At 41.3% G+C, this 24,812-nt stretch overlaps 1 protein-coding gene across 3 annotated transcripts in view; it reads left to right on the top strand.

Moving 5' to 3' along the window:
- The window catches only part of dock5 (dedicator of cytokinesis 5), a 38,464-nt gene that overhangs the window by 8,010 nt on the left and 5,642 nt on the right, over positions 1 to 24,812 (top strand). For 2 of the 3 annotated variants that reach the window (XM_005927001.3, XM_005927000.3), the window contains exons 2-44: positions 91 to 174; positions 396 to 436; positions 530 to 585; positions 860 to 956; positions 1,123 to 1,271; positions 1,409 to 1,544; positions 1,636 to 1,793; positions 4,917 to 4,998; positions 5,577 to 5,706; positions 6,436 to 6,508; positions 8,619 to 8,761; positions 8,916 to 9,041; positions 9,174 to 9,298; positions 10,722 to 10,820; positions 11,050 to 11,122; positions 11,246 to 11,349; positions 11,607 to 11,787; positions 12,133 to 12,230; positions 12,312 to 12,401; positions 13,680 to 13,780; positions 13,912 to 14,046; positions 14,140 to 14,251; positions 14,653 to 14,723; positions 14,952 to 15,058; positions 15,197 to 15,333; positions 17,323 to 17,418; positions 17,602 to 17,700; positions 18,005 to 18,175; positions 18,287 to 18,387; positions 19,557 to 19,615; positions 19,868 to 20,022; positions 20,175 to 20,260; positions 20,649 to 20,805; positions 20,939 to 20,979; positions 21,061 to 21,151; positions 21,300 to 21,422; positions 21,752 to 21,841; positions 22,366 to 22,470; positions 22,752 to 22,893; positions 23,935 to 24,016; positions 24,128 to 24,212; positions 24,385 to 24,471; positions 24,593 to 24,769. In XM_005927001.3, the coding sequence (XP_005927063.1) occupies positions 91 to 174; positions 396 to 436; positions 530 to 585; positions 860 to 956; positions 1,123 to 1,271; positions 1,409 to 1,544; positions 1,636 to 1,793; positions 4,917 to 4,998; positions 5,577 to 5,706; positions 6,436 to 6,508; positions 8,619 to 8,761; positions 8,916 to 9,041; positions 9,174 to 9,298; positions 10,722 to 10,820; positions 11,050 to 11,122; positions 11,246 to 11,349; positions 11,607 to 11,787; positions 12,133 to 12,230; positions 12,312 to 12,401; positions 13,680 to 13,780; positions 13,912 to 14,046; positions 14,140 to 14,251; positions 14,653 to 14,723; positions 14,952 to 15,058; positions 15,197 to 15,333; positions 17,323 to 17,418; positions 17,602 to 17,700; positions 18,005 to 18,175; positions 18,287 to 18,387; positions 19,557 to 19,615; positions 19,868 to 20,022; positions 20,175 to 20,260; positions 20,649 to 20,805; positions 20,939 to 20,979; positions 21,061 to 21,151; positions 21,300 to 21,422; positions 21,752 to 21,841; positions 22,366 to 22,470; positions 22,752 to 22,893; positions 23,935 to 24,016; positions 24,128 to 24,212; positions 24,385 to 24,471; positions 24,593 to 24,769 (4,655 nt within the window). Of the gene's footprint in view, positions 1 to 90; positions 175 to 395; positions 437 to 529; positions 586 to 859; positions 957 to 1,122; positions 1,272 to 1,408; positions 1,545 to 1,635; positions 1,794 to 4,916; positions 4,999 to 5,576; positions 5,707 to 6,435; positions 6,509 to 8,618; positions 8,762 to 8,915; positions 9,042 to 9,173; positions 9,299 to 10,721; positions 10,821 to 11,049; positions 11,123 to 11,245; positions 11,350 to 11,606; positions 11,788 to 12,132; positions 12,231 to 12,311; positions 12,402 to 13,679; positions 13,781 to 13,911; positions 14,047 to 14,139; positions 14,252 to 14,652; positions 14,724 to 14,951; positions 15,059 to 15,196; positions 15,334 to 17,322; positions 17,419 to 17,601; positions 17,701 to 18,004; positions 18,176 to 18,286; positions 18,388 to 19,556; positions 19,616 to 19,867; positions 20,023 to 20,174; positions 20,261 to 20,648; positions 20,806 to 20,938; positions 20,980 to 21,060; positions 21,152 to 21,299; positions 21,423 to 21,751; positions 21,842 to 22,365; positions 22,471 to 22,751; positions 22,894 to 23,934; positions 24,017 to 24,127; positions 24,213 to 24,384; positions 24,472 to 24,592; positions 24,770 to 24,812 lie in introns of those variants that run through there. The other variant, XM_042222813.1, reaches the window with a different exon arrangement.

A 24,812-nucleotide genomic window follows, 5' to 3' on the forward strand; every position in this document is an offset into this window, starting at 1 on the left:
TGTGTGTGTGTGTGTGTGTGTGTGTGTGTGTGTGTGTGTGTGTGTGTGTGTAAGATTCACATTATGAGACAGTCCTGCTTTGTCCTTCAGTGATCTACAATTATGATGCCAGTGGCGAACAGGAGCTGTGTCTACAAGTGGGGGACACGGTGCACATACTTGAGAAATTTGAAGGTGAGCAAGCATAAGCACACAGCAGGCCCCGACACATCCCTCTTTCCCCTAATCTAAAGCAAGCTGACACAGGAACTTAAATGAGATGTTGAACTAACTGGCACTCAGTGTGTTATGCATAGTAATGTAAATGAGTCTATTACATTGTCCTCCTGACATCACTCCTATCTCGCTCTATCCCTCAGTGTAACGTTTTTGTTGGGTAATTTATGTCTTCTTAGGCTGGTATAGGGGCTATGCTCTACGCAGGAAATCACAGAAGGTATGGGCAATAGTGCTATATTATCATCATTGTCTTGGTGTGTATGTGTGTGTGTAACTTACTGATCACTATGAAATTTTTCTTTTTCTTCAGGGCATTTTCCCTGCTTCCTACATCCACTTAAAGGAGGCTACGGTTGAGGGAATAGGGTGAGATCACATATCAGTAAACAGATCATTTTGATGATAATCTGCTCTGCTTTTGGTTTGCTGTCCAGCCTTGTGTTTTGCCAGCAACATAGCAGTGCACTTACAATTATCATAAGTGAGGACTCAGTAATGCTTTTCTTGGCTGTGTAAGGAAACCATCCACCTATTTATCATGTATAGAAAAGCACTTGAATCTATCCAAATTATATGACATGATCTGTGAGTGATGAGCCACTTTTCCAATGTCTTTCTATTCTCTTTTTGTGGCTGGTAGCCAGCAGGAAATAATTATTCCGGCCGATTTACCCCTGGTACAAGAGCTCGGAGCTACTCTGAGGGAATGGGCCCAGATATGGCAGAAGCTGTATGTGGTATGTGGAGACTTTTTTCTTTTATCTGCCACTTTGACTTTAGTACACACAGTTCTGTGCACCTCTGTTTTTCACCCCTTTGACACACTTTTGTTATAAAGTTGCATTGCTCTTCATTCCTCTGAAGAAAGGTATTACTTATAATAAAAACCTGTTTATCTGGCAGGAGAACAAGACAATTTTGTTCAGGACTGTGCAGCAGATGGCCTACAGCCTCATCGAATATCGATCTCAGATAGTGTCAGGAACGCTGCCCAAGGATGACCTTGTAGAGCTCAAAAAGAAAGTCACAGCAAAGATTGATTATGGAAACCGGTATGAATCCTTTTTTTTTTTTTTTTTCCTTTAGGAACTATTATTGTTGTAAAATCTCCTCAGGTTGTATGGGTGAGCCTTTTAAAATTGCTTCTGTAAACTTATTTGATGCTGTGTTGATCCTCTGGCTTGCTCAGGATTCTGGGTCTGGACCTGGTGGTGCGGGATGAAGCGGGAAACATGCTGAATCCTGACAGGACTAGTACGGTCAGCCTGTTCCGGGCCCATGAGACCGCCTCCCGCAGCGTTGATGACAGGATACAAGAGGAGAAGGCACAGTTCCGATTTGTTGATACTATCACTGGCTGTCAGTTTCATTTAATGTTGTTGTCCACTCACTGTTTCCGGCCTTGTTTTCATCCAGACACGGCTACAGAACCTGGAAATGAGGCGTCAGACTCTTTTCAGTACAGTGCACACCTACAGCTTGTTCATGAACTTGAAAAACTTTGTGTGTAACATTGGAGAAGATGCCGAGCTGCTAATGTCTCTGTATGACCCGGATCAGTCTGAATTCATCAGGTTAGCTTGTCTTTTTTGTTTTTTTCTCTTAACTCGACAACTAAACAAGTTTGCCGTTCGATAGTTTGCGCTCGTCTATGCCTCTAAAAGTCTATAGAAATGTTCACAATGTTTATATAATTGATCAGAAAACTTTTAAAGAAGTATTAATGGCTCGCAATACTACAACTGCTAAAGTGAAAAATTAGGAATTGCAATTATTTATGTAATGCAATGGGGAAAACAAATGTAATAATGGCTGGAGGTTGTGCATTATCGTCAAATAACTCAGCACAGCTCTGCTTTAAATTAGCACTCAAGGCTGATCGTTGTTAGGCATTCATCTGCTTGCTGGTGTAGAAAACTACCGTCTCTATTTGGTGTTAGACATTATACCCGCATAAATAATGGAAGTGATTAAAGCAACCTTTAAAAAGTAAACATTTTGCTAACTGAATGTTAGACAAATTAGTGGTGCAAAAACTCGAAACACTCATACTGCCGATGCTCATATCTGACCCACCACGTACAAACGCAACGAGTGGAAATGACACTGTTTTCACTTTACGCTCAGACGTTGAGATCTTGTAGATGGAACATTTTAAGTGCAACAAATAGCTTTAGATCTGGCAGGGCTAAACCTGAAAGAAGTCAGACTTGGCGAGAAAACCCAGGCTGACCAGCTGACCTCAGTGCCTCACTACATCAGCAGATGGCTGGCAGATATTATTCGTGGTTTGCTGTTTAAGCTGCTGGCCTGCAAGCTCTTATTGCTGTTTCTGCAAGTTGCTTTACAACCCACCTCCATCGTTTCATGCTACTCGTGCTTTGTCTCACTGAAGCTGCCGTCACACACGGAGTAATTCGAATGTTAAGCATTGCATTGAACTTCACAGTTGGTTGCTAGTTGAAATTCCGGTTGCCTAGATAGTCCTAAAATGTAGCCTGTCATGCATCACTCAGATTAGATTAGATTAGATTAGATAGAACTTTATTAATCCCTCGGGTGGGTTCCTCTGGGAAATTCGATTTCCAAAAAAGCACAGCACCGACAGAAGTTACAGATATTTTATATATACACATATATAAATACAGTATATATATATATATATATATATATATATATATATATATATATATATATATATATATATATAAACACATATATATATAATATACAGGACAAAAAAACTCTTCAGTATTCGGAAGATGCGGAACCTTCTACCAGATTGCAGAAGTTGGAACAGTTTGTTGCCAGGATGGGACGGGTCCTTCAGTATCTGCGCTGCTCTAGTCCGGCATCTCCTGGTGTAGGTGTCCTGAAGCGGGGGGAGAGCAATCCTGCAGCAGCGTTCTGCTGTACGGATCACTCTCTGGAGAGCTTTTTGGTCCTTCACACAGCTGTTCCCAAACCACGATGTCATGTTCTGTGTGAGGATGCTCTCCACAGCGCCTGTATAGAAAATCCTGAGGATCTTTGGAGAGACCCTGAACTTCCTCAGTTGTCGTAGGTGATACAGGCGCTGCCTAGCCTTTTTGGTCTGGACCTGAATGTGGGCAGCCCATGTCAGGTCTGAGGAGATGTGGACACCAAGATACTTGAAGGACTGCACCCTCTCCACTGGAGCTCCATTGATGATAATGGGCTTGTAGTCTCTGTGCTGACCCCTTCTGAAGTCCACCACCAGCTCCTTGGTCTTGCTGACGTTCAGCTGGAGGTGGTTGTCCTGGCACCACGATGCCAGATTCTTCACTTCATCCATGTAGGCCGCCTCATCGTTGTTGGAGATGGCACCCAACACCACTGTGTCGTCAGCAAACTTCACAATGGTGTTGGAGCCATGGGTGGCCACACAGTCTGAAGTGTAGAGGGAGTAGAGCAGTGGCGAGAGGACACATCCCTGAGGTGCTCCTGTGTTGATGGTGATGCTGTTAGAGACGCATCTACCCACCCTCACCACCTGAGTTCTGCCAGTGAGGAAGTCCAACACCCATGCACACAGACGGCTGTTAAGTCCCAGATCCCTGAGCTTTGTGAACAGTCTGCAGGGCACTATTGTGTTAAACGCTGAACTGTAATCAACAAACAGCATTCGCACATAGTTACCCTGTTTCTTGTCCACGTGGCTGAGAGTGGTGTGCAGGACATGGGCGATGGCATCCTCTGTGGATCTGTTGGGTCGGTAGGCGAACTGCATCGGCTCTGTGGTGTTTGGGATGGAGGAGGAGATGATGTTCTTCAGCAGCCTCTCAAACACCTTCATTACTACCGAGGTCAGTGCAACTGGCCGGTAATCGTTCAGGGATGAGGGTTTGCTTTTCTTGGGCACAGGGATGATGGTGGATCTTTTGAAGCATGTGGGGACCACAGACTTTGCCAGGGACTCGTTGAAGATGTAAGTGAACACACCTGCTAGCTGGTCAGCACAGCAGCGCAGCAGACGGCCGATGACACCGTCTGGCCCCGCCGCTTTCCTTGTGTTCACTCTCCTCAATGCCGCTCGGATGTCATGTTCCGTGATGCTGGTCTATTCTGTTATTCTGCATTCTTATTAGTATTCACTTCACTGGCTTGCCACGGAGATGACCCACCTGCTTCGTGTTGACAGCATTGCTTAAAGCCACCCTGAATGACATTGGCTTTCTATGGTCACCACGTTGCTGCAAATCACTTCCTCTGTAGATGCAGCTTTGATGTCATGTGCATTGTTATGGGTGTGGGATGCTCTGTTCTGTGAGGGCATCTCGCTGCTGTCCAACCTGCATTTTTCCATATTTGTGCATGGAAATGCAGGGATGTGTGCTCTCGGGGAGGTCCCAGAACAGGGCTGTACCGCCAAATATAATTTACTGCAGATGGAATCAGTCTTGTTTTGACTAAAATGGTCCTGACAGAAATACCAATAATGACCGGCTGGTGATGATTCTTTTAGGATGGCTGCATCCTCCTATGTTTGGTAAGGCCTACAGGGATATCTAGGCTCTCATAATTATGGCATTTAAAATATGCAGACACTTGAAATTTTTTTCTGGAAACTTTTGGATTTTATTGGGTGAGACATAAAATAATGCTGCTTTTACATCACTGGCTTTGGTTTCAGATAACGCCGTCTCTAACTGTGACTTTTATTTAAATTCTTGCAGTGAGAACTTCCTGGTGCGCTGGGACAGTACGGGAATGCCTAAAGAAATTGAAAAACTCAACAACCTGCCAGCGCTATTCACGGTAACCAAATCCCTACCCACCACAGTGCGTTCCCTCTCTTTCAGATTTAAACAATCCAAGCGCCGCCTGAAGTCTGTGACAAAGAAGACAATTAGCGCCTGGATTACTCCTAATTTACTAAAAGTTTCACTGAATGGCTCACTCACAGCACATCATTGAAAATTTGAATGCATTCGCCTCCATTATGTTGCTTCTGCTTAAGTTAATAAGCGGTGCTCTGTAATCAAGTCACTGTGTTAACCTCCATGTGTGCCATCAGGAGCTAGTGGTTTGGAGTGTGATAAAGCTACATTAATCAAGGTGTACAGTTTAAGATTATAGCAAAGCACACAAGTGGATGGTCCTTTGAAAAGTAAAAACCTTGAGAAAAATAAGCATATAAACATGCTGGGAAGGCGATGTGTTTAAAGCTTTTACTCCACTCCTTTATCATGGAAATATTTTCCATCTGGTCCTCAGCTCCAGCCCTGTGTGTGTACACAATGACTGGCAAGTAGAGTCACTGCCTTTTGTACCTAATGCACCTTATCTCTCGCAGTGCCATAATAAATAATCTTTTGTGTGTCTTCTGTGTCCAGGACCTGAGCAGCACTGACTTGATGAGGCAGCGACTCTTCCTGGTGTGCCAGATCATCAGAGTGGGCAGCATGGAGCTGAAAGAGGGCAAGAAACAAACAGGCGGACTTAGGAGACCGTTTGGTGTGGCCGGTGAGGGACTTTTTTATGTCCTAATATTTGTAAGAGCAGTATAAAAGTTCAATTTAAGAAGGAAAAAAAGAAAAAGCTAGCCCTCTCTGGTGGTACAGATGCATGAATAGTTTTGTTGAGGTGGAGAAATGAAAGATCCATGTGTCGAAACGAAATGGGAACACCTGCTTCCTGACCTAGAAAATGCCTTCACTCTGCCTTGGCAAGGCAGTCGGAGGAAAATTGGTTTAGCAACTGTCTTTTTGTTTTCGGCCAGATGATTAGTGGATTTGATGGGAAATGGTTTTCCTCTGGTGTTCCAGCAAATGGACTGAAACCGGAGTCAGAATGAACATTCAACTCAGAAGTCATATTATTCTTAGCCAGGGAAAAAGCGTTAAAAAAAAAAAAAGCATTCTAGGAAAAGATCCGGGTGAAATGAACAATTCAAAGGCAAGATCAAGACTGCTCAATATATCTTACTAAGCTGGCTTTCTGCTGCGCCAGGCAACAGGTGAGCGAGATCCAACACCTGGCTCGGTTTCTTTTTCAGACGTGGAAAATACACTTTCCAGACTTATAAGTTAATTAACTTTCCGAGCTCTTTAAAAAACAAAACAGAAAAAAGGTGATTCCCATTTTGCTGTCGTTTTGGCATTTACTAGAAAACGCTGTCAAATCTAGTTAATTAGCTCGTCTTTTTCAGTCTGCATCCTTACTGTGAATGTGTCAATGTGTTTGTCATTGCAGTTATGGACATAACAGACATTGCCCACGGCAAAATAGATGACGAGGACAAACAGCATTTCATCCCCTTTCAGCAGTGAGTCCTCTAATGTTGTCATATTTCTGCTGTTTACAGGCTCGGTCTTGTTTTGTAACGCAACTCAATTGAGCACAAATAATTCATAAGAACATGAATAGCTCTCGAGTTATACTTACTGCCAACTGTGTTCCATTACGTTTGCTTTTTTTTCTTTTTTCCAAGGCTGCAGTTCGACTTTTCCTACACTGTATTTCAAGGACAAAACACTTTTTGCAGTTCTAAATGAAAGAAAAGCTTCAAGATCATGTTTTTAGGGCACCTACAAACTGGAGGGGGAGGGGGGAGATAAACAATGACAGTCATATGTTCACAGGGATCGTAGATGGAAGAGAGCCAAAAATATCTCGACTCATTTCTGGCTTCTGTACAAATTTTACCAAGTTTTAACCTCAGTTTTTCTTTTCTTTTCACTCTAGAACAGATCACTCTGTCTTTTTGAGAAGGTAGAGACCAAAAAAATGTTTAAATTTTCAATTTTGGCATCCTTCTTACCTTGAAAGACTTTGGCCCTATGTGCTTTGTATCTGACAGGAAATATGCAAGCCTTCAGATAAATATTAGTTTTTGTTTGGACATATACAAAGGAAAGATTGCACCGCTGAGTGTTTTAAGCTTTCCAGCCTTGACAGGTTAATGCTTTTTTTTTTTTTTTTTTTTTCATTTCATTAACAGAGTAAATGTTTTCGCACTGTACGAACAATTAGGTAAATATAAATAGACCAGGGTAAGTAAATTTTTAATTGAACACAAGATAAAAAAAACAAACAAAACAAATAACTACAACGAGACACTGTTACATTTTTCTCCTGAGCATTGAACGTGGTGAAAGGCTGTGAGATGGAACCGATTGAGATCACCAGTTTTGGCAAGCTGTCTGTAGCAAACTCGAGAGTTCACCTTAAATCTTGGGACACACATCGCCCAGTTTAATCTGAGCTGGTCTGGTGAAGTAGAATAACTAAATAATAACCTAACATATATAAAAAAAACGTTCATATTTAATAAACTTTCCATTTACAAAACAGCATGAGATGCTGCAAGAAAAATGCAGTTGCAACAACACGTCTCAGTTTTTCTACATTCAGTTTGCTGTCAGCACAGTGTGTCGGCTTAACTGTCTTAGTCTAATATCATTATGTAAAAGCCTTGGGTGATGTCTTTGCCGGCAAGAAGGCTGTAAAAGTGATGATGATTCAGACCTCTGTCTCAGATTAAATTAATGGTTTGGACAACAGCTCTCGTGATGCGACTCGTCCTTAACAGCCTGTAACACCATGCTTTGTGGTGCAAAATAAAGTAACCCCTCCAAAAAAACAAAAAAAACCATTGATTTTCTTTCTCTGCTAATTTTACACCTTAAAAAGCCATCCAGTGGGCCAGCTGGGACCTTTTGCTGGGCCTGTTTTGGCCCTTGATTAACACCCCGATCTGCTGTGTTAACCTGCAGTCACAGGTAGAGCAGACTAGCCATAGCATGGTGTTGGAGAACTGAAAGCTAATCCAACATTGTAGAAGAGTAAAAACACAACATTTCATTGATTTAATGTGATATATGCTTTTGCAGCACACAGAAACTTGACAGTGAAACCTTAGCTGACACGTTTCTGCTTTCCTTGTTCCTTGTTACTAAACCACTACAATAGAGTTTTGTGATTATTCCCTTCTGTGTAATTACAGCGTCGGCACTGTGTGATTCTGTTTTCTGATACAAAGATGTTTGGCTAACCTCGCTGAGTACTTCCATAGTAGTGTAACTGTAAACTAAAAATGTGGTCAAGGGCTTTAAAGTACTTTAAAGATCAAAACTGATCGATTCTTTTTTTGGAAATCTATAAAGAGATTTCAAATTTATACACATTGGTGTTTGTCTTATTAAAAGTTAGAGTAGTGCTAGTATTTTAAGTAGATTTTCTCTGCTGTAGTCACTCGAGCAGAGCAGCAGGGATCTGGGAGAGATGGTGCGTGTTGTCAAAAACTCCAGAAAGCCTCACAGTGCCTTCGCAGCTCTTCCGTCCATTTGTTTGTCACCTGTCAAAGATGCTGGCAGTTGATTCTTTTTTTTTTTTTTTTCTTTCATTGTATTGTCACCTCTATATTTCCTTCTTAGGATAGCTATGGAAACCTACATCCGTCAGAGGCAGCTCATCATGTCTCCGCGCATCCCTTCTCGAGTCATAGGAGAGAATGAGCCCCTCACAGCTGTCTTCAACAAAGTCATTGCCACGCGGGAGGTCAATCACAAAGGCCAGGGTAAAATGAAGTGTTCACAGACAGTGTGTTCCCCTGTGATTTTAGAGGGTTGCTCTGAATTGACCTTTTTTTGCTTTGAGGAAAATAATTGATGTGTGAGGGGTCTGCAAGGTGCAGTCTGCCTCATTGAATTTCTTTACATGTTTGCTGGCAGGGCTGTTTGTGACCATGAAGCTTCTCCCAGGGGACCTTGCCCAAGTCAGAAAGGACTACCCCCACTTTGTGGACCGCAGCACCGCTATCGTCAGGAAAATGGGCTTTCCAGAAATCATCCTCCCTGGTGAATTAAAGCCTTTGTTGATGGGCAGTTCTCACGACGGTCATGCTCATTTTAATTGCTCACGAAGCTGTGAGGGGCTTTTTTTAAAATTTCTCAACACAACCTTCTGATCGTCTGTTATCCCTCATCCAGGAAACGTGAGGAATGATATTTATGTAACCTTGCTACAAGGAGAATTTGACCGTGGTAAAAAGAAGACCCCCAAAAATGTAGAGGTCATACTGAGTGTGCACGATGATGAAGGCAATCCCATGGAGGTAAAATAGACCAGTGAATGACATTTAAAAAAAATGTACTAAAAAAATGTAATTTAATTTGATTTTAATGCAGCTTACTGAATGGCATCTTTATATAAGTCATATAATTGTGACAGTATACATGTGGCCGTGGTTGTGGACAGCCCTAAAGATAGAAAAGTGTTCTATTTCACTTATCAACAATCAGAAGTTCTGTTTTTTTTTCTGTTTAGTAAACACTAGTCTATAAAAACTGGAAAGCACAGTTCACTTACTCAAGTTGCCCCATACCTCTCTGTTAGAGATTATTGATGAGATTCACCAATAAATATGCCCTATTGTGGATTTTGTAAAAAATAATTTGGAGTTGAAGCTTGCTTTGTTGCTTCCAGCTATTTGCAGAATTCTTCCCATTGGTTTAATAAATACCTGCAGCTTTTTAAGATCCATATGAGTGTCTCCAGAATGAGACTTGTCTTTCCAATCCAATGATATCCATGATAACTTCATAACTAGCAGCAAAGTGTGGAACTGTTGTAATGAGAATCAACACCTTCAAAGTCTGAGGCCACTCAAAATAGGGTGGAGTGCTCACTCCTAGACCAGGATGAATTACTACCCCAAATGGAGGATTTGAGTTGCTTGCTGTCTTGTTCAAAAGTGATGGGAGAGTGTAGCATGAGATTGACAAACAGATTGGCGCCACGTCCTCAGTGAAGCAGACATTGTAATAATCTGTTGTTAAAGCAAAGCAGACGACTTATTGGCCAATCTAAGTTCCTACCCTCACCTCTGGTCATGAGCTCTGGGTAGTGACTGAAAAAATTAGGTTGCAGATAAATGAGTTTGCTTCAAAGGGTGGCAGGGTTCTCCCTGAAGTGATAGGGTTAGAGTTCAGTCATTTGAGAGGGACTTGGAGTAGAACTGCTGCTCCTTGACATTGAAAGGAGCCAGTTGAGGTGGATTAGGCATCTGATTAGGATGCCTCTTGGAAACCAACTAGTTTCGGGCAAGTCCTAATAGGAGGAGGCCCCAGGGCAGAGCTAGGACTCAACAGAGAAATTATATCTCTCAGCTGGATTGGAAACAACTCTGTGTCCCTTGAGATGAGCTGGAAGAGGTGGCTTGGGTGAGGGAAGTTGGGGCTTCGACTATGACCCAAACTCAGATAAGCGGCAGTGGATGATGTGAAGGAGGGATCTACCAAAATATTCAAGCTAAATTGTTTCTTAAAATCCTTTGGCGGGAGACCATCCGTATTGCTGCATCATTATCTAACTGATAACTGACATTTTGTAACTCTGTATTGATTACATGTAGCAATTTATGTGCTTGGCTGTACTTTAACCAAAAAAGAAAAAAGTTAGAGACAATTGAAAACAGCAGAAAGAACATTGAAGATGTTCCTGTCATGTAAATTAATCTCTTCCTTTAATGTCTTTAGAAAGCCATATTCCCTGGAGCCGGTTATGATGGCATAACGGAGTACAAGTCTGTCATTTACTACCAGGTGAAGCAGCCTTGTTGGAATGAAACAGCGAAGGTAAGCTCACAGCAAGCACCCACATGAGCAGCTCTGTGCCGTCATGTTATCTAATGAGATTTCTTTTCAAAATGGATTTGCTGTGGCTCAATTTATACAATAATCTGTTGGGACTGCATTGGTTGAATGCGCTATATGTAAATCTCCCAACTGCATTTGTTCCATATGTATAATCCTGTATTAGCACATTTCCTAATTCCAGTACCTTTTTTTTCCTTGTCCTTGCAAGGTGACGATTCCCATTGAAGACGTGTGCCGCTGCCACTTGAGGGTGATGTTTAGACACAGATCCTCCCAGGACTGTGAGTGACTGTGCCTTATTTGTATGACAAACACCCACGTGTAATGCTGCCACCATGTTAAACACAGCTAGTGTGAGTGTTCTTGGATGAGTTCCCATCTTTATGCTCCTATGTGCCCTTCAGCTAGGGACAAGTCAGAGAAGCCCTTTGGCATGGCCTTCGTCCGGCTTATGAGAGGAGACGGAACCACACTGAGAGATGGCAGACACGATCTTATCGTCTATAAGGTATTGTTGCGGAATGATGTATAGGACAGGATGCTTTTCACATATTTATGCTGTGTTAAAGGTAATTCATTGAGCTTTAAGATAAGCAAGAGAATGTTTATTGCTTTTATCTAATTATGCAAAAAGCCTGTCTTGAATAGCTGACAATGGGTAGATGGATTATTCATGAATCTCTCCAGAGTCAATAAATATGAAATTAGATTTCCATTGATCAGTGAAACCTCATGATTCATTCCCTAGTTTCTGACTTTTCCTAGGTTGACGTGAAAAAAGCAGAGGATGCAAAGGTTTATCTCACCTTGCCAGCAACCTGGGCGGAAGTGGAGGAGAAGGAGAAGCAAACGGGAAAGCCGTTCCACCATTCAGGAGTCATTCCTGTGACTAAGGACAGCTTCCAGCTTGCCACACTCACCTGCTCCACTAAACTCACTCAGAATGGTACCATCTGGCTCATCTCTTATTTTTTCTGCCACCCTTCCAGCCTGTCATAATGAAAAGATGTCCTGTCACAAGTGGTGTTTTAAGAAATGAAACAGCTTTGTTGATGGATAGCTAAGCATACTGTCATTTGACCTCCCCGCTGATGGCTTTGAAATTAATTAAAGTGATCCGTGTTGCCAATATTTTGCTGATGTGTTGATGCTGTCTGATGCATTTCTGATTCAATTAATGCTGAAATTTCTGCCTTTTAATGTGGATTACATTAAGTGATGTGGCAACAGAGGAGACGTTGCTCCTGCTGCTTTTTGTGTGTTCATTTGTTTTCTCCCCTTTCTCCTTTAGTGGATCTACTCGGCCTTTTGAACTGGAGGTCTAACACTGAGGATCTTGACCAGATTTTGCAAAGACTCATGGAGGTGGAAGGAAGCGAGATAGTTAAAGTATGCACAAAAATGATCTAGAGTGTTTTAGAACACTGTATTTAATGGCATTGTTGTAACAGGTTTTTGTTTAATCCACAGTTCCTCCAGGACACTCTCGATGCCCTGTTCAACATCATGATGGAAACCTCAGAAAAGGACACCTTTGACACTCCGGTGTTTAATGCCTTGGTTAGTCACAGGAGCTACAATTGCATATAGCCTAATATTAGGATTCTCATCAGTTTAAAAGCCCAAACACAATTAAAACACTCCATAATTGGGATCAACCCATTGCTTAATTGCAGAGGTGTGGAACAAACCTTTTCATAATCCCATCAGTATAAACAACAAATCAAATGTAAATGATTTAACCTGATTAGTGTCTTGCTGAGCTCTTCCTGTCAACGTCCTCTGGCTACCCAATGACAGGCACTGTTGTTGTTGCAGTGAACAAACTGTACAGTATATATATGCCCATTTTCAGTCAGCTGATCAAAACACATCAAAGACAGCTGACAAAAAAAAAAAAGTTTACATGCAACAGCAGCCAGTGTCAGTATGTGTTAAATCCTACTGTTGAGTTTCAGTTTGGGTTCTCTCAGGCTGAATCAGTTCATAGGGATGGAAATGAGTCATAATAATAAAACTGAACTGATTTTACAAGTTTAGACTTTTTTTTTTCTTCCAAAATTTAAATTCATTCTGAAATTTACAAAAATTGGGCGAAAGTTGCTGCGATCACCAGCCTTGATGATAAATGCAGTTCCTGTGCCTGCTTCTTAAAAGCCACCCAGTGTTTTTGGCTTTTGAACACGTTTAATGCCCCAGTGTAGTCCATCAGAACTGCTTGTGAGATGATTGATCCCTACCCCCGCAAACACACACGCACTTTGTTTTTTTTATGCCAAGATTGGCAAGATCCCACTGTTTATTATTACTATGACTCTTGAAAGCAGCAATCTGACTTTCACACCCAGGCTGTGCGATGGTGACAGAGTAATCGGGGTTAAAACTTTCTCGTCTCTCTGTTTTCTTCCGTTTGTAACATAACTGAATCTGGCACTTCTCGTGCAAACAGCTAAGTGGAACGCTGTGAATGCCTTCTAGGACACGCTGTATGAAAATGTGTGTTGTCATCTCTATATTTAAATCATATCATGCCTCCCTCTTGTCTGTGATGGCAGACTTTATGAAATATGGCCATTCATAGCAGCTTTGAGCGCATTTGCCTCTTGATGTTTTTCCGATTGTTTGAACTAATACTTTTTTACCAAAACCTGGCACTTCGTGTGAAGTAGTGACTGTGTGATGCTCTGTTTGCATTAGCGCCTACTTGATACAGCCTTTCTATAACGTTAGAGGAGTGAATAACTTTTCATTTACATAAAATGATAACCTTTTATGAACTGTTTTAATCTGCACAGACTTTAGTTTTATTTCCTCCTTGTTCCCTTTGCTCTTATCCAGGTATTTATAATTACTCTTATTGGCGACATCAAATTCCAGCACTTTAACCCCGTCTTGGAAACCTACATCAACAAGCACTTCAGCGCCACCTTGGCTTACGTGTGAGTCCCCGTTCTATATTTATACTTTTAATAGCTTGTGCTGTTTATTTTTAATTCTTTCAGCTCTTCTTCTCCTCCCACACCATAATTACCCCCTTAGACCTTAATGTCTAACTGATTCACTTTGTCAGGAAGCTAACCGGGGTGCTTAACTACTATGTGGGCCATGCTGAAGAGCCTGGCCTGACTGAGAGACTCTATGCCGCACTCAAAGCTCTCAAGTACCTGTTCAGGTTTATTGTACAGTCCCGAGTCCTCTATCTCAGGTATGAGAAGCACTGCAACACAAGAATCCACTCAGCATTTCCATCATTCGGAGGGTGACTTCTTGTGTTTTAATGGTGGTGTTTTTACTGCAGGTTCTATGGGAACAGCGAGGACGGAGACGCTTTCTTCAACTCCATCCGCACCCTCTTCCTCTCTTTCAACTCTCTCATGGACAGACCGCTGGATGAGGGAGTAAAGATAAAGGTATATTGAAGGTGTTTGTGTGTTTAGGAACTAAATATATCACGTGGAAGCATTTTATAATTGTATTTATTTATTTATTTTTAACCAAAAAGCCATTTGTCTAGCTTTACAATGGAACTAAAATGCAGCTGGTCAGACTTTATGAAGATATTATTTTGGTTTTTGGTCTCTATTTTTCTGCTGCTGCTGTTCAATAACTGCAGCAATCCAGCTGTGAAAAATGTGTTACACTGTTGTACACAAGTTATGGAGGAAGCTGTACAAATTAACTGCAAAATAATGTGAGCTCTTTGCTGGCGGGCTCGATGAGGTGAGGAAAAAGCTCAGTTAAAAAGCTTGTTTGACTAGAGAATAAAAATCGTCTTCAGCCTGATGAGAACTGATTCTTTTCTTTTTTTCAGGGGGCTATATTGAAATACCTCCCCAGCATCATTAATGACATCCAGACTGTGTTTGATCCTGTGGAGCTCAGGTAACTCTCCAGAGAGTTTGCACAGCGGGAAATGATAATTGCCTGTCTACGTGCAAATTGTCATATTTACTTCTGAGCAAAGGAGGCGTTTTTCCTCGATTCTTGCCGCAGTAAAATCAACCCGTCGTGTGTGCGGCTCATTAGTCCTCTGTGACTATAATTACTGGATGTGAAATGTGAATAGCATTAAAATTGTCACAGCTGCTCTTTTGCCTCTTTTTCTTTCAGCGTTCTCCTCGCGAAGTTCATCGAGAGCATTCCTGACTCTCAGCTCGTGCGTCAGAAGCTTGGTTGCATGTGTAAAATGGTGGAGAGTGACCTTTTCAGGCAGCCAGGTAGGAGTCCTTGAGGCTCAAAAAAAAAAGCCTGTGATGACATTTCGTACGAGATGAAAGAGGAAAAACAACTTTTACACTTGCGTACAAGTTTATTAGGTTAGATCCATTAACGGGAAATGTGCCGTGTTTCCTCAGAGTGTCGAGATGTGCTTCTGCCGCTTGTTACCGATCAGCTGAGTGGGCAGCTGGACGACCACTCGACTAAACCAGACTACGAGGCCTGCGTCCAGCTGCTCAGCACAGTGCTGGACAACCTGGACCGCAAAGACGTGGTGAGGCAATTACTGGTTCACGTCCAAATTACCGTAGGAATTATCTCGTCAGAAATGAGGTGGTCGATACGAGCTGCCAAAATTCAATTTATCCACAGAGAGCGTAAAGAGCTTAGGTATCCATGGGGATCACAAAGAAAAACTGCTACTCTTTACCATCACAAGGAGCCAGTTGGATTGAATTGAGCCTATTTTTAGATTTTATCTTAGTACTTTTAACTGGAGAAAAAAGCCTTAGGCAGACCCATAGCATGCTGGAGGGATTATAGATCTCATCTAACCTGGAGGAGTCTGCGATCCTCTGGAGAAGCTGGAGGATGTAGTTAAGGATAGGAATGTCTTGGCTGCTCTGCTTACCCTGCTGCCACTGTTGTGCTTATCCAAGATAAGCTGTTCAAAATGGATGGATGGATGGTTAAGTGGAACATCTAGTTATCCCAGTTTGACTTTTACTTGCCTAGGTTTTGAAATATTGCTCTCTAGTAACTTCCCCCCCCCCCCACCCTATTATACCGGAGATGAATGGAATTTCCTTCTTTGATGCTCCAGTGAGAAGAAAAATGACAGTCACATCACTTCCCACATAGGTTGTCTGGATAATCCACAAACCTACATTTACTAGTGTGAAGCCTCCCTTCTAACGTTGATGAATATGAAAAATACACATTAAATTATTTCATCCTTTTATTTTATACCTAAAGAAAAACAGCAGACCACAACAGACCAGCGACCTGCCCATATTCACGAGTTCCAAAAATAGAGCTATGTCAAAGGATGATTCAGCACAAGCATGACAGAGTAATAAAGTAGAAAGCAATAAATTCAACAAATCCCACTGCAGTATCTTTTTACTGTTTAGATGAGAGAGCAGGCTTCGTGTGTAGCTTGGTGATATGCAAACTGCTGCTGAGTTTACACTCAGCTTTGTGGTCAAAAATGTAGCCAAGCTGACAACGTGGTGTCAGTAAATTTAGAGCTGAATCCATTAAAACGCTAAAAACCTTAGAGCTGGCAGTCTCTTATAGGTTGTACACATTTGTTTGTATTTTTGAATTGTTTCTAAGTTTTCTTTCCATTGCCAGAAAGAATAAATTAATCCTGATTAATTTAGTTTGCAACTGAATGGGGTCAATTTCATGCAATCTGGTAAAAATCGCAAATCTGGAGCCTTCTGCATGTACACAAAATGTACAATAACTATTCATATTCATAATCCAGCCAGAACCACGTGGATTTGTAACAGGATTTCAGACATTCCCCCACAAACAGGGACATAATTGCTGCAGGACAGCAATTCAACTGCAAAATGACGTAGCGTCTCTTTTATAAAGGATTATAACCAGAATACAACCCGATGGCAACCAGTTGAGTTGAGTTCCAACTCTGAGCTCATTGGAACAGAATGACTGTGATTAGCTGGAACGTGCGGCAGCAGTCTGCTATTATTTACAAGCCTTCGCCAGTTTGTCTGAGAGTGATTGCAGTCAGCACGAATCAGGCCGCGATGGTTTAGAGACAGATTCCACCAGGAAACCAGAGGTCACACAGAGGTTGAGGTTGTTGCACTCTCAACCACCTGAGGAGCAGTTAGTTGCCACAACTACTTGTTAGTCAGAAATGGGGGGAAAAAATGGACGACCACAATTTTTCTCTTGAATTTTTACTCTAATATGACTAAAATCCAGACATGTCTAGTTTCTGATACAGAAATGCTTGACAACTGGAATTAGTGAGTCAATCCACTAATTGATTGAGTTATTATATTTTATGTGTGTATGTGCGCGTGTGTGTCTATTTTAAAATTAAATACTGTGGGCACCGCAAAGGGAATTTCATTCATCTCCACGGGGACAAACACTGTCAAAGCTGAGTATTTCAAAAATAATGAAAGCGCCCCTGTTAACAGTTTAACAAAAAGGGATTCTGTCAGTCTGTGACAGCACGTCTACGTCGCTGGTAACGGTGCCTGAAGCTGTTCTGTCTGCGCAGGGTCCAACCAGGGGGCACGTTCAGCTGATAATGGAGAGACTTCTTCGCAGGGTTAATCGCACTGTCATCAGCATGGACCGATCATCTCCTCTCATTGTAAGACACACTCATATTACAGCTGAAATGTGTCCTTGACAACCACATTGTCAGCATTGGTTTTAATATTAATGGCACTGACATGAACAATGGCTATATATATAGCTGAATATGTAAAATATGTGCTGAAAGTGTCTTTTTTTTTAACTTTAAAGATATTTGACTGTCTCTCTCTTGTGGCAGGGTCACTATCTCGCCTGCATGACGGCGATCCTCAAACAAATGGACGACATGCATTACTCCCACTACATCAGCACCTTCAAGACGAGACAGGATATCATTGTAAGTGTCTTGGTTCCTCCCCTCTTGGCTACAGCTTGTCCTGAAGCATCTCATCAATAATGGGCTTTAAACCACCCAGGCCACTTACTGCTCCTTAAGAGAATATTGATTCTAGACATTTCATGCAGTGGATTAAGCACGCATGATGAGGATGTCCGTGGGCCTTAATTAAGCCGTGGGACCATTATGCCTGACTGACGTGTAGTTGCAGTGCTGTGAATTTTTGGCAGGTTTTATTATATTTCTTTAAAGGGCTGGAGAGTAAACCCATGCAGTAATGATTTTATTGTACTTTTGACCCAAGGACTTCCTCATGGAGACATTCATCATGTTTAAAGACCTCATGGGAAATGTCTTCCCCGCTGACTGGATGGTCATGAACCTGGTGCAGATGGGAGTCTTCCTCAGGGCCATTAACCAGTACTCGGACGTCCTTAACAAGTTTTTCCTGGACAAGGCGCATTTTGAACTCCAGGTTAGTCTCGTCCTCCTCCCGCTTCAGTAGAGGTTACATTCTTTATTAAACACAAACTCGAAATCGGTTAATTATGGTATTAATATTTGAAAACCCTGCTTCCCCTCGCAGCTGTGGAATAACTACTTTCATTTGACCGTGGCGTTTCTCACTCACAAGACGCTGCAGCTGGAGTCCTTCTCTCAAGAAAAACGAAACAAGATACTGAACAAGTGAGACCATTTACTATTCATCAGACAGGTTATTAAAAATAACAAACAGATTGTGCGTTGTGTAGAATGTAAACAAAAATAGAGTGCGTTTTATAATTGGCTAAATATGGAAGAAAAGCATATTAAATGCTGAAGAATAAATGTGTTTTCATTTTTATTTTTAATACACAATACAAGGAAAAAAAAAGACTGGCATCACTTTTGTTTTGAAAAGTCCTTATTTTTGAAAGCACATTTGTTTTCTTCTAATGTAACCTGAAATTGATTGGAAATCTTGTAAATGGCAAATAATGATTAATGGAATAATTCATCATAAATCATTTATGAATTTTTTAATGGAGTATCTACAAAGGCATACATTGGGCCTCATTAGCAACCATTACTTCTGTTCTCCTGTGGCACATTGTGCTACTGAACTCAAGTTCATCACATTAAAAGACTGATTAATCATTTGAAAACCCCATTCCTATTACGTCCACTGTTGCATTGATTAAAGAAGTGGTAAATTTGGTTAGTGGAGCGGGTGGAGAATCAGGCTCTGCGGGTCAAATTATAGTGCTAAAATGGACCAAAAAAATTGAAATCTAATGTTCTTCTCAAGTTCTAAGAAATAAAGGGTATCCTGGTAATTCAACAGTATGTACCACTCCATTTAAACAAACTGGTTTTAGTGGGAAGCCAGAGTACCTACAGGAGTTGGACAAATACCTCACAGGTCCTATCTGCCAGCTTCTCAAACTAAAAGAACAAGAGAGTTTTTGATTCAATTTTATTGATATAGCGCAAATAATAGCAACAGTGGCCTAAAGGTGCTTTACATTGTACAGACCATACAGTAATACAGGCCCAGCAATCAGATGACCCTTTATGATCTACCAAATCCAAACTGGATGCTGAAGAGGTGGCTGAAAGCTGAAGGCTCTGCCTCCCGTTTTACTTTTAAATACTTTAGGAAGCGAGTGAGCTGCTCTATATGGGTGATATGGTACTACGAGGTAGGATGTGGTCTGATAATTATTTGTTCTATTTTTTGTTTTCCTTTCTTCAGTTAAATATAAGATTTAAATCATATGCAAATGTCATCATTTCCCGTTTGCACACCTCTTATGCCACTTTTGTTGTGGTTGTAGAGCATATTTTAACAACGCTTTGATTGAATTTTGCTGCAGATACGGAGACATGAGGAAGACTATTGGATTTAAGATCAGAGATATGTGGTATAATCTCGGTGAGTGTGCTGGACCATCTGGTAATGCTTCTGTTATCACAGAGTTTGTGGAACTGTGTATTCATTCCCTGCAAGTAATGCAAGGGGAATAACAAGACAATATTTTTTTATTGTCCGGCTTCATATTTTGTTGTTGTTTTGTTTGCCACATTATTAGATTTGTCCTCTCTTTGTTGAGAATGAAGATGTGGTTTATTGCCTCCTCAAATAACACTATGATGTTTCTCTGTGATAATGTTCGTTGTCCCTCAGGCCCCCACAAAATGAAGTTCATCCCAGCTATGGTCGGACCCATTCTGGAGGTCACATTAGTGCCTGAGCCCGAACTGAGGAAAGCCACCATCCCAATCTTCTTTGATATGATGCAGTGCGAGCACAACTTCAGCCCTGGACACACATTTGAAACGGTGAAAATCTGCCTCAGAAGTTCGCCACTTTGGTGGTTTTTGTTTGAATTCTGAGAAAGCTGCTCCTGGCTAAATATGACATTTGTGATGCTTGTATGATGGTGGCCTTGGTTACTTTATTTATTTTTTAAATTCTCTTTTCATCTTTGCAGTTTGAAAATGAATTGATAACAAAATTGGATCAAGAGGTAGAGGGAGGCCGAGGGGATGAGCAGTACAAAGTCCTGCTGGAGAAAACGTAAGCCAGAGGAGCAGATCAAACAGCAAAGATTTCTTTTACCCGAATCTGTTTAAGGAGTACACCGCACTGATGAAAAACACTGATTCTTTCTCAAAAAGGGATTCACATAGGATTGCTTCAAAAAATAATACAAAGGCCTTTCTGATTGTATTTTGATTCGGCTCTCAAGGAGCCAGAAGAGCGAGGTAGCCTGTTAGAATTGTAAGCAGTGTCTAATAAAGCGATGTCTCTCAGGGACAGAATGTACCATTCTGGAATAATAAAGCAAATTTTATTGTGTTTGTCAGAAAGAAAGTCGGGCTTTAGCAAAGTGATGAACTAGAAATTTACCTTTACAATTGAAGAGTGGTCTATAAATGACTTTTGTTTTGTTGGGTATGTGTAGATTATTGGAGCACTGCAGACGCCACAGATACCTGTCCCAGTCAGGAGAAGAGCTGGCTCTGCTGCTGAGCAGCCTGCTGGAGAATCTACTGGCGTACCGCACCATCACACACGATGAGAGCCCCGAGCACCGCATGAGCTGCACCGTCAATGTGCTGGTATGCCCTCTGCCTATATTAACCAAAGGTGTAACGCTATTTGCAATATAAAGCAATCACCTGTGCAAATAGCTTGAAAGAAAATGTTTAAAGAAAAAGCATCAAATTTTCCCTCTTTTTTTCCTTCCTGCAGAATTTCTACAAAGAGAAGAAGAGGGAGGACATTTACATTAGGTGTGTCAGATTGAGACATAAAGCCTATTGGTTTGCAGGCTAATGGGCGAGCTGTGTCTAACCGCTGTGCTCTTGTAACAGGTACTTGTACAAGCTGCGAGATTTGCACCTGGACTGTGAGAACTACACAGAGGCGGCCTATACTCTGCTGCTGCATGCCGAATTACTGGAGGTCTCTGACACATCAAAGCCTTTTTTTTTTTTTTTTTTTTTGTTTGACAGAGAGATCTTTTTTTAAAGTCTGAGCTGTTTAATCTTTTTCAAGTGTGCTTCTAAATGGTGAACTGAATGCTTATTTATGGTTATTTGCTTTAACGCAGTGGTCCGACAAACCTTGCGCAGCTCATCTGATACCTCGGGGAGACGGGGAGCATGTGTGGACCCAGCAGGAGCTGAAAGAGAGGCTCTTCCAGGATATTATATGTTACTTGGACAAGGGCAAGGTGATTATTAGCTGCTCTACATGTGAGCTGTTGTCTTAGCATGAGGCTTAAACCACTCCAGAGAATGTCTGTTCTGTAAGTCAACATTGGCAAACTTCACAGGAAGTTGCAAAAGAAACAAAAACACAGACCCAGCCACAAGACTCTTGAGTTGTGACAGCGTTTAGGCTTCTCAGTAGTTAGTGCATGAAGCATCAACTGTTATCCCCCGAAGCTGTGAGGTAGGGGTTTTTACCGAGAACAGCAGGGGGAACCAGATGGCGAAGTATACCTTGTGTTATGTTTACAGTAGTCCCTCTTATGACCGAGTGGTGCATGTGTCTTCTCAGATGTGGGAAAAGGCCATTGAGCTGGGCAAACAGCTGGCCAAGATGCACGAGAGCCACATGTTTGACTTCATGGAGCTGAGCCAGCTACTGGTAAGAAGAGATGCTTTAGAATTGAGTACTGCAAATAAAGCACTGTGATTACTGAAACCTCAGAGAAAGTCACCTTCATAAACAGATAGGGAAAACAACTGATATAAAGTGCAGACTCTCATTGTTTATGGCCTCATTAATACTAATTTAAATGAGCGTGATGACAAGAATTATGTGCCAGCTTGTTCGAGGCTGCAGTCGGTTCTCTGGGAAGGAGAGAAGAGAGTGTGTGCGGTAACCTTTTGCTGAGCTCATTTTCACTCCGACAGCGTCTGCTGATAGTGTGGAGTTTAATTTGATTATGTGCAGTCTAGTTATAAAGTCTCTCAGCGTTAGTCATTTTGTATATTTGTGCTTCAGAAGTCTTTTCTTGAAATTAGGTAAAAGATAATGAAAGTTTTGTTGCAGTGATTTTTTTTTTTGAATACTGTTATAAATGGTTTTATTTTTGTAACTGCTGTTAGTTTAATTTCAAAATACTGTCTTTGAACTGTATTTACAATCTTGTTTGGCTTGTGTTACAGAAAAAACAAGCTGAGTTCTATGAGAAAATAATGCATGCGATGCGGCCGCAGCCAGAGTATTTTGCTGTTGGATATTATGGCCTTGGATTCCCGTCCTTCCTCAGGGTAAGAAAATGAACACCTATCTCAATAAATAGAGACTTAGGAAAAACCCTTATGTACCCGTTGCTTATGCAGTGAGCTGGCTTTTTGAAAAATGTCTCGGGGCAATGTGCAATAATGCCGATAAAGGTTATTAGCTTTCTGATGACACGAGCGAATGTCAGCACAAATACAGCATCACACATGCACACCTCTCGTATATCATGGAAAATGAGGTTGATCATAATTCTTGCTGCTTATTGACTTTCATTTGATGTGTTACACAATTACACTTTCTGCTGCAGAACAAAATGTTCATCTACAGAGGCAAAGAGTATGAGTGGCTCGAGGACTTCAGCTTAAAGCTGCTCTCTCGGTTTCCAAATGCCGTGCGGATGACCAGCACAGCACCCCCCGAAGAAAACATTAGCAACTCCCCAGGACAGTGTATCCTTTAATGATAAGAAAATGCTTTTAAATCATATGTCAGCATTTTTGGACATGGAGTATTGTGACCCACCCCTTATTTCTTCATATTTTGCTTCCAAGAAGCCAGACTTCCTTGTGATTTTCTTTTTCTCTTTTCTTTTCCTTTCTTTTATGTGGTCTTCAGCCATAGTTCTGCAGGCCTTATAGATGTCTTTCAAAGTTTTTTCTTTGGAAATTGGCTGCTTTTTCACCCATTACAGTCCAGTTCTTGTATCTGACCCTTTTCAGAGGAATGCTAGTTAAGCTACTTAACCTATGAATTATTTAGGCATAAAAAAAATGCCACCTAACTCATGAACCATTATTGCGGGGCTTGATTTCAGCCCTTGGTTATGAGGATCTAGTTAACATTGATGAAATTATGAATGCAGAAAAGTTTCATCAGAACAGGAACGGCATCATTTTTTAGCATGGAAATGATCTAAAATAAACTGTCAATTAAGTAAGTGCAAAAATCTTCATAGATTGGCCTCAATATAGAGTCCCAGCCTCAATATCCCAATATTAGTGAAGCAGTGTGGGATCGTTGTGACAGAGAACAAAAGGCAGTAAAATCCAAAGAAAAGGAGAACTATTTTACGAAAGCTTGTCTAAGAGAGTGAATGTGCAAACAATTTTTTGCCTCACTGTATCTATTCTGTATTTCTGTAACAAAAAACCCCAACCCCCCAAAAGATCAAAGCAGGTCTAGCTGAAGATTCACAGACCAATGCAGATGTGAGAACCAATGTTTATGTCTTGTCTGATACCTTCATTAAAGCTTTAGCTTTAGCTTTGGTCCATGGCTAGTTAGCACATATTAGCATGCTAAGAGAGTATGTTAGCACCAGCACTATGAGAGTTCTTTTCTTACCTCAGGAGTACAATTTTAAAAAATAAGAAGGCACTTGCTTTTATTTGCCAATTAAGGAAACTCTTAAAACCATACTGAGTTTGACTTGTGTTTGTTGTCTCTGCTTTTTCATATTGTCCCTCGTCTTATCCTTAGCTGAACTTCAGACATCCAGTGCTTTACTGTCAAGCCTGTTCTCACTTTGCCGAAGCAGTTTAAAGACAAGGGGGTTCCAGAGCAGATATTAAAGTGCGTAACAGAACACTTAAAGGCTGATTTATTTTCCCGTGGCTATCCTGGGATTTATGGTTCCCTGGGCAAAGCGCTAACTCAATGGTGTCCTTCCCTGTTCTTTTCCAGCTATTACAGAACCAATGAAGTGGACCAATTCCAGTATTCCAGGCCCTTCAGGAAAGGTGAAAAGGACCCAGACAATGAATTTGCGGTTAGGACTTTTTAAATTTACTTTAAAGCAATGACTCATATGTAAGCATACACTCATAAATTAAAAGAAGGCAGAAAAAAACCCTGTGTAGGCACATGCCGCACCTCAAAGATTGATGAAGACATGAAAACGTCAGCCTTTATATTTTATTGTTATTTATTCTGCCCTATAGACCATGTGGATCGAGAGAACAACATACATTACGGCCTATCACTTCCCAGGGATTCTCAAATGGTTTGAAGTCAAATCTGTCTCAATGGTAAGAACACTGGACTAAGCCTTGATGCTCACACTCTGTTTTCTTACGTTGCATCGTTTGGTTCACTAAAATCTGTCCTAAAATACACTTTATTTTTAATGTGTGTCTTTTTAATGTGCAGGAGGAAATCAGTCCTTTGAAAAACGCCGTAGAAACCATGGAGAAAACCAACGAAAAGCTGAGTAACCTTGTGCAACAGCAAGCATGTGATCGCTCACTGTCCGTCAACCCACTGTCCATGATGCTCAATGGCATAGTTGACCCCGCAGTCATGGGTGGCTTCTCCAACTATGAAAAGGTCATTTAAAAAAAAAAATAATAATATGACATTTTCTCTTCAG

Source organism: Haplochromis burtoni, unplaced genomic scaffold (assembly GCF_018398535.1).
Source record: "Haplochromis burtoni strain Fernald_Lab_line unplaced genomic scaffold, NCSU_Asbu1 Contig_95, whole genome shotgun sequence".
Taxonomy (NCBI): domain Eukaryota; kingdom Metazoa; phylum Chordata; class Actinopteri; order Cichliformes; family Cichlidae; genus Haplochromis; species Haplochromis burtoni.